General features: G+C 39.3%; 1 protein-coding gene across 1 annotated transcript in view; it reads right to left on the bottom strand.

The window, feature by feature from the left end:
- Positions 1-12,357, bottom strand: part of DCBLD2 (discoidin, CUB and LCCL domain containing 2) — a 62,867-nt gene that overhangs the window by 11,253 nt on the left and 39,257 nt on the right. Inside the window, exons 7-11 of the mRNA XM_085301478.1 lie at positions 11,158-11,230; positions 7,714-7,847; positions 6,197-6,237; positions 3,174-3,389; positions 1,412-1,536 (exon numbers count right to left, since the gene is read on the bottom strand). Of these exons, the coding sequence (XP_085157604.1) occupies positions 1,412-1,536; positions 3,174-3,389; positions 6,197-6,237; positions 7,714-7,847; positions 11,158-11,230 (589 nt within the window). The remainder of the gene's footprint in view (positions 1-1,411; positions 1,537-3,173; positions 3,390-6,196; positions 6,238-7,713; positions 7,848-11,157; positions 11,231-12,357) is intronic.

Below are 12,357 nucleotides of genomic sequence, written 5' to 3'. Positions count from 1 at the left end.
TGTTCCTGTTCCTAGGCAGAAGTCTGAAGCTCAGACTGCTGAGCTGGTTAAAACAGGTACTTGGGAAACTTAACTACAGCACTGGCCCCCAGCACGCTCCTGCTTAACAAGAGCTGCAAGCAAATGCAAAGGTTTTAGTTTCTTATTTCATCTGCTGGCAGGACGCTCTGTGGCTTTTAATCTATAGGTTGGGGACCATCCGCAGGGACGGGGRCTGGGGAGAAACAGGTAGCTCCCAGCAGAGTACTGCTTGTACGTCCTTTGCCTTATGACCACAAGAAAGAGAATCTGGAGACAAACTTGAAGGAGGGAGACGGAGTGGAAATGATTGTCATACCCCACCTGGAGGCACTTTTAATCCATTCTWAGCAGAAGAAAATCAAGTATGGCTTAGGATTTACCCTTCTTAAAATTCATTGTGCTTTTATCTTTCTAAAAAGGAGAAAACTGGACTAGGAATTTTTATGGAGGGAAAGCATGCCAAGTACTTTCTTTGTAGCTGACATTTGCAAGCTCCCTCAGTAGCTAAATAAACCAAGAAAACCAAATACATCTTCAATAGGAAGTCTGAAAATGAAAGAAAGACACCAATTTAACAAGATGAACTGACAAAGGATCCTAAATGAACTAGCTTTTCTGTTCCATTTGTATATGATACCACAGGCCTATGAAAGTAATAGGAATTACATCTAATAATTTTAAGAAAACTGAGAAAATCATAGTTCTAGTGAGCAAGAATCCCATCTTTTTTTAACAAAATCTGATGTGAAACACTGGGAAGAAGAGGTAGTGCATTAATAATCTCATTTTTACTATGTAGTAAARTACTGAGAAATTTTAAACATGGAGAATGAAATTATCTTGTTACTAAYATTAGTATTTCTTGAGGCAAGTAAGCCTTTGGAATCACTGCATTTTTTTTTTAAACCAAATTCCCTTCCACAAGGAGAGTCTTCATCATAATAATCAACTAAGAAACTCACTAGTATTTTGTCAAATAAAGAAATATTAACAGAAAAATTACAAAAGGAGGAAATTATATAACCTTCTAGTAGATATACTATGCCCGGAAGATGATGAGAGTCAGAAATCTTAATTTTGAAAAATAAAACCCGTTTTGAAAGAAGTCTGATCTGTAAGGGATGCAGTAACAAGCAGCCTATTCCTAGCAACAGAAGCTTCATGTAAAGAATATTCCCATCTCCAAATAGTCATCTCTGAATTTCTACACTGTTCTTCAAATCTTTACATATTTGTACATTTTCAGATTTCCTTCTGTATAAATTCTGCTTATGCTTCAAATTACACAAAAACGTAGTTACTTAACATTTCCTCACCATACCAAAACTGGTCATATTTACAATTTTGAAATCTATACAGAACATACTTAGAAAATATGTGGTATTTTTACCTTATCTCTATCAATGCCAGGTTCTCTGTACATTGTCCATTTCTGTGCATCATTACTGTATAAAATTCTGTAGGCTGACACATAATAGTAGTACTCAGGTAAGGTTGACCCAGTTGTTATAATACCTGTGAAAAACAAAGGTTTCCTGTTATAGAAAAGCCACATACTAGTTTGTGAAAATTTGATATATCAGCTTTTTAATCCAGTTATATAATTGGGCARAATCTCCACTAGTCCAGTTGTATTTGGAAAAGTTGTTTATACAAGACATCAAGATCTGCAACGTCTATAGTAACTGAAATGTCATAAATCACTCCATTTACTTTTATATTTTAGTTTTCATGATACAACTTTCCTAAGAACTTTTCCCCATTTTTTGATGGTTCACAGCCCAGTTCTGGCCTGCAGTTGCAAAGATAATGCCACTCTTCCCTCTTTTTTTACTGACAACCTAGAAGAACTTCTAACAGAACTGTAGCTTCCTAAAGCAGGCGCTTCAGTATCACTGAGACACAAGAAAGGTGTTTTATAGAAGTTTATTTGCACAGGAATTAAAGTAGTAATGTAGAAAAAGAAATACTCCTGGGGAGGTGACAACAGTGGATACTAGTAAACCTAAGCTGTATAATGACAGGAAGCCCCACTGCTGCAGCAGAGGGTACAGCTGAGATTACAGCATTTCCTACAGTTGACGAAGAGACAAACCCAAGCCGATCAAAGGAGGGTGCTTCAGAACAGGCTTAAAGCCAGCACTTCTAAAAAGCACTCTGAATTTTGACTTAAGTCAGGTTGCAAACACGACAATTAACAACAGGGAAACAGCTCTGAAGGATTAAATCAAAAAAAGGAAACACCAGCCTTAGCACAGAGGACAGAATAGTGGCACTACCCCTTTTCAGAGTCTCTTTTTAGGCTGTCCTTGAAGTGAACRCCAACATGCAGGCGCCTCGGTGCTTCGCTACTTGGCACGAGCCACGCTGCCATCAACTGCATCAGTAGGCAACCATGCACTTACCCAACCCAAAAGTGTGAAGCAAACCATCCAGAGTGTCAGGGAAAACAGCACATCCAGCTGCCTCTCCAAGCAAACACTGCTACTGAATCACAGTGGACGGGCCAATACAGTCTTGGTGAGCAATAGCAGAGCCCAGTCCAGATTCTGGCTGCATCAGTCTGCATCCTTTGGTCCATTTGCTCAGGGAAAACACAATGGACTCTGCTGAGAAAAACTACCACCCCAACCTCCAATCCAAGTTCCACTTCACGCAGTGAGATGACGGAGAAGCTGACAGCCAGTTTACTCTTTCCTCTGCTTATCACATGGTTGCCATTAACTGCTGTCATCTCCACTTAYGGATTTACTGCTTGCTTTCTAGGGAAATCTAGAAGCATGAGTCAGGCTACTGGTATCAGAGGTACTAGTAGACTGAGCTGAACTGGATATAGCTTTGCAGCTCCAAGGAGATAATCAGCAGGAATAGGGAAGCCTCAAGGCTCCAGTAAAAAGCACAGGAATCACTTCAACAAATTCTGATGAAAAGGGCACTTTCTACTATGAAGCACAAGCRGTTCACCACTGATTATAGGCTTTTTGGTATACTAGCTAGGACATGGAACCAACCTTGCTGTAATGGCAATGAAAAGGTACCTGGATTTTATCCAGAACCTAAGCATTGGAAAAAAGATGTTAGTAGCCCACCTTCCCTTCTCCCTGCCCCCCCYCCCCCCCCGAATAAAAGCCACACCAAGTTCACTTACTTACCTGTTATTCTCTTTTCCTTATTCAAGTCTATCTGCAACCACTGATGCTCATCACTGATAAAAGCAGCCCAAGGAGGCCCAGGCCTTTTCAGTCTGGCATTCTCAGGTTTCCAAATGTTCACTTGTCCTGCTTGGTCAGACCACTCAAGAACAGATGATGCCGTAATCTGGGAATCAGGGATTACTCCAGACTCCATCCCCAGTGTCCCATAGCAACCTAAAGCAATGAAAAAGGTGAAGATTCAAAATGAAAATGAAGGTTACACAATGATTTTATTTGCTCAGAGTTTAAAACTTGACATGCAAACATTACAAAATGACATCTACATTCATTCTGTAACACCACCACTACTGACAAAACTCTTGCTCTTCTCCTGCTTACTTCCAGTGATGCTGGAACAAAACTTCTGGTCTTCAATATTAAATGATTTTTTGCTGGCCCAGGACTAATGTGGGTATTCTCTCAATTGCTGCCCACACTCAGCACTAGAACAAATCCTTGGGGTAGCTATCATGGTGTAAAAGTCCATCACATGGCTGATGCAGGGTTGGGGAACAGACTACTTGGTCATCGATTCCTTTTTGTGCCTATATAATTTATTAATTCTATCTCAATATCACAATATTAGTTCAAATAATACAGTAAAATGTACATAGGAAGCCATGTCATAATGCTCCCCTTCAGAACCTCCTGGAAATAAACTGTATATTTTGGCACCATTATTACCAAAAGTTTCTTCCCACATCATAATCCTCTGATGGCTAGAAAACATCTCCTAAAATCCTGGCTGAATCCCTCTGTGGTGAGTGGATATCCATTTGCTCTTACACAGATCGCTTTCTGCAGTGCCAGTGGGATTCCCAACACGTGTTTCCTGGACATATTGGCAGAGAGCGTTTGCCTTCAGTTGGACTGTCTGTCCAACTGCTGCCCTTCTGCTGCGGGGCTGCCCCTCTCCCTGCAGGCGTCCGCGGTCTCCTCCCCACCAGGTCTGCGCAGAGCGAGCTGCAGGTGCGGAGCCTGCAGGCGTATTCCAGCAAGGCCCTGCCAGTGCCCCCGGCGATGGCGTTAAGACCTCCCCATCTCTGCTAGAAATACTCTGACTGCTACGGTGGAGGATCATGTTAGCACTTCACTATATACCCTGTGATCAGAAACCTGAATCCTTTCCATCATCTTGCTTCCACCAAAGTGCTGCCAGTTTTCAGCAGAAACGCCTCCATCTCTAGGTGCCTGACCTAGTATGTTTTGTTCTACGACTCTTCAACTACTTCAGTCTCCAAATCAGTCAGGTCTTCCCGTACAAAAGTTTCATCTTCCTCTGTGCTGCCCACACCTCTAACATTAGTAACATACTCCTTCGTTTTGTGCCAAGTCATGCAATCAACCCCTCTGGAAGAACTGCGCTAGTAACTTCACCACAGTCAGATAATCCTCATTTATGCACAATACATAGCCCTTTTTGTCCTTCAGCTAACTTCTGACCCACCCAACTACACATATTTCAATCAACAGCTTGTTTCTAGCTGATTCAGTAATTTCTCAAATGTTTCACTGAAATCCAGATAAGCTAGATCACCATTCCCCTTGTTGAGAAATCAGTTATCAGAAAAAGATGTTAGCTTCCCCAGCCTGCTTTTGGGAAAAGCCATATGCCATTTTGTCCTATTCCTTCCTATTTCCAGGCCATTTAATTTGTTTTGTAAGTACTATCAGAATACATTTTGAAGACAACCCACACGCACACACTCCTTGAGGAACTAACGTGTCTGTAGTTCTCTGATCACCGTGTTCAATACTCTCTCTAGTCATAAGGTTACCAGACATTCAGTTCTTTGTTCCAGCTCTTGCAGAGGTCTGGGAGAGAGGTTACTAGAATATTATGTGCATTATATTTTCTAATTTTTGCTCAGCTGTATTATTTTCATCTCAAAACACTCACACCCAGCAGCTTCCTGCCTTTATCTCCCCATGCAGCATGACTGACCTTTATTAATATATTAGGCAAAGTATTTGTTTACTTTGCGGGGGGAGTAACGTATGTGACTTTCTATATTTACATTACTAAATACTGATCCACTGCTTCTGTTTTGGGTTGGGTGGGTTTTTTTGAATTGTTGTTTAAAACATCATTAGTTATGAGACTAAGAAAAGGCCACTATTTTCATGGTATTTCTAACATTCATTCAAAGATGACATTTTAAATGATCTACAGAGAAGCTAGTCTCCTTTTAGAAAACCATAGCTAATTCATCTGGAAATATGATAATCAATTCAAAGCAAAACCATGGAAAGCAGTAAAGCTTTAAAAAGCAGCAACATGTCATGCCAAGCAGCAACATGATGCACAACTGCGTAACAAGATGGCAGCCAAGGAAAGTCACAAAGAACACAAGTGCAGGTAAAGAAACAAATGTAGAAGGGGAACAAGGAAGTTGAGGAATCATTTTGGCTTTTCTGCTAGCTTTCCTAAGAGATAACAAAGAAACTGTACAGAGTAAAACTATTAAAAAAAAAAAAAAAATACACATTTTTTACAAAAAAAGAAAAAACTAGTATGTGCCAAACTCTGCTTTACCGGTGCTTTTAAAGTATGGAAGTCTCTTTAAAATGGATTATAATACAAGAACAAAACACAAAAGAATCTTTCTGCAGATGAGCAAAGCTTACTAGTAAGCAGGAAAAGATGTTAAAAGACAGCTGGCAGGACAACCACTCCATAAGCCTGAGAAGGCAGATTTTAAAAATATATAGCATTCACTTAACAAACAGATAAGACTATAAGCTGTTGAATAAAATCAAGTTTAAATATTAAATACTGTATTTGTTTATGTATAATGAAGCACTGGGCAAACTTGTCAAAGCAAGCTAGTAAATTAAAAAATACACACTACTGAGGAATGCCATTAAAAAAACCCTTACTAACCAGAACAAAACATAAGAAATAAAACACATACACAGTTATTTCTACTCAGAATATTTGTGCAGAAATAGCACCATGGAGCACATGTGATTATGCTTACCGCTTGTCTTGAATGTGAAGAGACTGGTGGATAATGGTCCCCTGCAGAGAACAAAAGAAGCTGGGTTGTGTGGTAGTCAGTGGGCAAAACTAAAACAAACTGTTCCTCTTCTGTTTTTCTTACCTGATTCCTTGCCATTGAAATCTGTGCACCTATGCCCAAATAAGCACTGTGTCACGATTAAAGTAACACTTCCCATTACCRAGTTGCAGCATTTTAAATGCAAATCCCTTTTCATTTGAAATCTAGTTGAGAGATACAATTTCTATTAAAGGCTTTCAAATCAAACATCCACTCAGCAAAATATAAGAGGTTCATTAAAATGCTTCGGKTTTTAAAGGTAAGCTAATAATAGAAACAATAATCAGTCTCCTTAGATCACTTTCGTTCCTGGGGCTTCTGAGATAAAATGTCAAGTTACACTAGTTTCCCTTGCACAATAACCTTCTTCCAAACACCCCCACACAGCTACCATGGAAACACCAATATATTAATTGGAATGCAAGCGCTGTTCTGCAAGTTCCTGTATTTCAGCTAAAGCTCTCATGCTTCAATCTTGGAGAAAGTCTAAGGGGAAAAAAAGATCAAGCTTTTGATTTTCCAAATACGAATTTTCCATCGTATTCAAACCCTCAGTAATTTCCAGCATCTCCAAAATATGATGTATTGATACTTCCAAAATCCCCAAGAATCTGTTACTCATTATTGAGATTTCATCTAACCATTTCCCAAAGTGAGTTTTCCCACAAATGCACATTGCCTGTTCCTAATGCTGACTGAGCTCTCCAACCTAACATCAGGACTTTCAGTACAAAACTGCACTCTCTAATTTAGTGGAGATGACCAAGCTTGTGCATCAGATTCTTAACACTAGTGTCACTACCGAAACAAAACCTTTTTTTTTTTTTGGGGGGGGGGGGGGGGGAGGTTATAAAAAAAGAGAATAATTCCTATAGTTCATACATTTCATATTGGATGATGCTACAGCTTTAGGGGGGGGGGGAAATCCTCTCCCCCTTTTCCCTCAAGAAAATCCCACGTACATTGTTCTGACATGAAATCAAGACTAGCACTGTGCAGAACCATCCTSTGATATTCAAAGTTTTATGAGAAAAATATTATCCACCTTATATATCTATTTTTTCCTTCTTTTTATAGAAAGGGAATGAGAGCATCTTATTAGAATAAAAAATGAGCTAGGAATGACAAACTAGGAAAAAGAAACTGGACTGTAAGTTGCATTCAAATCATTGTTTTACACAGACAGTTGATGTTTACATCTATATCCTGGAAGGTAAAATTCCTTGTAGAATTTGGAAAAGTCAATCTTTACAGTCTAGAGGTTAAAAAAAACAACCAAACAGATAATCATGCCACAGCAAGTGAGCCTATGAGGACCTTACAGAACAGAATCCGCCCACRGAACAGGCAGCTCCATGAACTGAAATTACTCCCAATATCAGATGTTGCCAAGATCTACAGTGCTAAAATAAGGAGGACGTAAGAAATACACTTACGCTTTTGACGTGACATTGTTAGCCAGAGAGCCTTCATAATATGGAATGCCTTTGCTGATTACAACATTAATTTGGCCACCCAGAGTATTTGATACAACGCCWGCATGAACACCAGCCATGCAAAGTGATGAAGACTTGAAGAAGGAAGAAGAAAAATATAATACTACATTGTAAATAAATAATTGTAACTAAATATTACACTGTACATTGTATATTATAAATAGTCCATTGTCCAGTCAAATTTTTTGTTYTTATTCCTTAAAGAAATTGTTCTTATTTAATTGTATTCCTGTTATTTAGAAGTTATTAATCTTTGTTTTATTATGGAATTTATAAAAGCACAATATGCAGTTTTTACATTTCACTGCTACCTAGCCCGGGCACATTTGGAATGTAACACCTGTGATCATATAGGCATACGCAAACAGCAAGGTGAACAAGTCTGAAGAAGTCAGGTACTAATTGTCAACTTAAACTAAATCTTTTACACCAGACAAYGGAAGTGCAATACATACATAATCTTTTAATAAGGACTGATGCATTGCTGATTTTCTGATGTTTAGCAGATGGGTTGCATTTCTTGTTTTAACTCAYGGTTGAACATGGTATAACCATCCATCAATCTGACCCATATAAATGTACAGTAATATGTGAATAAAATTTGTTCTAGGGATTCCTATCACCTATGTTGTACAGGCCAGTTGAGATAAGTCACTCAAAGCCTTTTTGCAGGATACCCTGTTCCTCCCTTCTCCCCCAGAAAACTGCTAGCCCAGATCTGCAAACACATGTAGTGTCGTCACACTTTTCTGACACAGGACATACATAACTCTGCAAGTCAACATTTACGGCTCAGTTGTCAAGTGTTTTAGAACAGGCCCTCAAACCTGTAACAAGGCTAGAACAAAACTAGCAGGAAAAAAAAAAAGAGAGAATATATTTTAAGCACTACTACAGCATAATTTTCTCCAACATTTCTCCACAAATTAAACAAGTTTAAATAGACTCACAACAGAATAAAACATCATCTATCACTCAGTCATCTACGACTGGATTCCCTGGCTTGCCAGGTAGCTGTGCCGCAGGCAGCGGAAGTGTCTCACTATACCCAGGTGTTCGATCACAGCCGGGAAGGAGCAGAGCAAAGCTCTGCTGCCTCCTGGACCAAAGCTAGCCCAGGAGGCCTTCTCCAGTGCAGAGGCGAGTCCTTCTGCCCCAAACAGGCTCGACAGAGAAGTCATGGGCTGAGGAGCAGAGAGACAGTCTAGCTGCAAAAGGCTCAGCAGCCCTCGCTTTGCACTTGTTCCTGTGCCGAATCACAGCGGTGTCGCTGCACTGCCTGAACCACGTTTCCTGGAGGATTTGTGGCTACGGGCAGCGCAGCAGGGAGATACACAGTTGTTACCAGGTGCTCCCGCACCGTGCGGCACTGGGTACACAGAGATACACAGTGACTCTGAGGCCCCTTGCTCACACCAGGACTGCTGCCAACCTGAAGAATTTTATAAGCTCCAGTAGGGTTGAGTTATCTGCGAAGGGCCACCTGGGTATCCCCCATACACCTTCCAGTAGCCATATTTAGCTTTTTATTCCTACTGGGATATCCCAGCCCTGACTCATCCAAGCCAATAAACAACAGATGGCAACTGCAGATTTACATTTAACAGCTCCTGCCCCACATCATATCTACTGCTAGCGCTTACTGCTAGGCATGTTTGCTGTACTGCTCTGCCAACCAGTCCACTGGCTGCTATTCAGCCTCAGCATAATACTTTGGTTTGCTTAGAGGGAAAYCAGCAGGTCTGCTTTACAAAAGGGAGGCTTCATGGATGAATTTCTCATATTATTTCAAAAACAGAACAACCTTCTCCGCTGTGGTTCCTTGAGAAACAGTTGCATGGTGCAGCAGCCCAGGACGGCCCTATGTCCCAGGCACACTGGGGAAAAGAACTGCTCGCTGAGACTTTTCCAAAGGTAATTCTCYTTTCTGTTCCACATCCTCAAAATATCCCCAAAGATTTCCAATAAATGTAACTAGGTCTGGCTCATCCATTCAGCTCCCCTTCCCTTCTTGCTTCTGCTTGGAAAGAACGGGGGATTCTGCAGTCAGTGGAGGTCTCCTCCCTGCGCACCAGAAGATGTCAGCAGTGAGCGCTCCAAGTCCCCAGGCTGGTGGGTGTCACGCACAAATGATTCAAGGTTTAGGGTATTTTTAAACCAGAGAGCAGCTCAGCTCATTAGAAAGGGCTGCAAGCGAAATATCTACCTGAAACTGAGTCTAAAGTAAAGGCCAATTTCGTTTTCTTCTCCACAGCTTGATTTCCAGGAAATTCTCTGCCTTCTATTCAGAGCAATAAAGTATAAAGAAAGAAAGTTCCAAAGGATTTATTTCCTTTTTCTTCTACAGAAACAAGTTTTTCCAGATTTTGTGAAAAAAAAATCCCTACAAGTAGAACTCCTAGCATGCTGCAAATCTGTTAGGCAGAAAATCAACTTCATCTTATTGATAGGCTCAACAATTATCTGAGTGCTATTCAGTGAGGAGTCGCTGTGGGCCAGCACACATAACATACGTGGTGGCAGTACTGCATCTGGGCCTGGGGTTTACAGATATTTGAGAAAAGAAAATCAGAGACAGGCATACTTTAAGTTCATGTTAAATACTAAAAATCCTTGCTTACGGAAATTTTAAAATTCTTTCATTTGTACTCAAGCTAACTGCTTATTAAAATAAGAAGTAGACACAGAATTTTAATTTAATTAAATAGCAAAATAATAATCATTTAAAAATAAACAGAGCAAACAACTTCCAGTCCTATGGCAGATCAGCTAATTCAGTTACAAAAGTTTACATCTGAAAAGTAGTGGCAAAAGTTTTTGCAGAGTTTTAAGTAAACAGAACATGTCTAAAGATGTTACCTGTCAGTTTATAAAAGTATTCATGTTATAATGCTAACTCTCCTGTTTTGATTCGCAACCAATTTTATAACTGCTGAGTGTCGAAAGTATTTCATATCTCATTTTGTGATAGTAAATTAGATAACCAGTGACAGGCTTTGTGCAGAGAGGTATTATGGTGTCAGAAATTAGAGGACACTATTAAAAAATGTCTTTCTCTTTATAAATGTGACCTTTACACACTTGAGAAAGCCAACAAAAACAAAATGGGAAGCATGAAAGAATATTTTGGTGATCCACCTTTCTCAGCAGACTTTACAAAAATGTTTGAGTTTCAGTATGCTACGCCACTTCTTGGAAATGGTCGCAACTGAAGTACCAGCCATTTAGCAGCTGTGCAAGAAATTAGTAGCATGCTATTCACTTTAAGAGGCACAGCTTCCAAACCCAGGCAGTAGAGTTAATGCAGATATCTAGAATATAATTTCAATCACATATGCATTTTTACCAAAATTCACAAAAGCCCATATTATTCAGTTTACTTACATCTCTGTATCCATGGGGTATAGTCCCAGAAATATCAGCAAAAGGAATCACACATCCAGCTGGACAATACTTACTGGAAGAGAAAAAAAAATACCAAGTCAAGATATGCAAAGGACTACAACTCTTATAAAAATTTTGTTTAAAAGAGGCAGTATTTTTTGATTTGCAGTATACTATGTTGTCATTCACATACCATTATGCAATGATAACTCCTAATTTAACACAGATATCAAACTAGACAAGGATATATTCAGTAAGAGAAGTACAGAACAGGAGAACAGGCCTTTGAGAAGACAGTTAAAAAAAAAATCTGAGGTGAAACAGACACTTCCAGTTTGAACATAGTAAATTAATAAAGCAAACATTTTATAATAAAAATACTGCATGACTTATGAAAATTGGAAATCACTTGCACACGTAAGTACCAATATTTGTGAATTTATTTTATCAATTAGGACTTTCTGTCTACACATTCTGCATCTTTTAAATAGTGCATCTGAAAAGTAATGCTATGTTATGATAGCTTCTAGCAATGCTTTGATTATAAAAGAATGACCAAATTCAACTTATACCACTATCTCATTGAAAGCGAATAGAAAGATATCCGCACCTCTGATGCAAGTCCACATTCACATGCTAGTGCTATTATCCTGTGCATACAAAAACCATTAAATCTTAAAGATTCAAAAGTGAACATTTTCACTGCAATTCAATATCAACTGAAGGTCCATGGAAGTGGTGGGATCTGGAGACTGCAGCACACGCTGAGTAAGGGCAGAAGCTACAATGACAGCCTTGTTTTGGAGCTTGGGAAAATGAAAGAGAAATGCAAAGGTTGCACCTTGAAAGTTTTCATGATGCCAGGATTTAAGTTCTCCAAAATGTTAAGTCCACAGACTTCATAATAGTCTGCAGCTTTAAACACTGCCCTTACTTCATATGGAAGTGGGGAAGGAAAAAACAGGGAAATGACTGTGTTTCCTTTATCAGAAAGRACAGCATTTTATGTCTCTACAGAACCTCATTATTTCAAACCAAACTGTGAGATGAGTTTGTAATTTTTTAACCCATTTCACAGTTTAGTGTTCCTTTGAGAGTTATAATATGAATTTCAATATCCAAGGTGCATACATGCTGTAATACATGTTTATAAAACCAATATTCTTTCTATGGGAATGAGATACTCTAACAGCTTCTATG

This window comes from Rhea americana, unplaced genomic scaffold (assembly GCF_003343005.1).
Source record: "Rhea americana isolate MKP2758 unplaced genomic scaffold, rheAme1 scaffold_177, whole genome shotgun sequence".
NCBI lineage: Eukaryota > Metazoa > Chordata > Aves > Rheiformes > Rheidae > Rhea > Rhea americana.
This window is presented reverse-complemented; position numbering and strand designations above follow the sequence as displayed.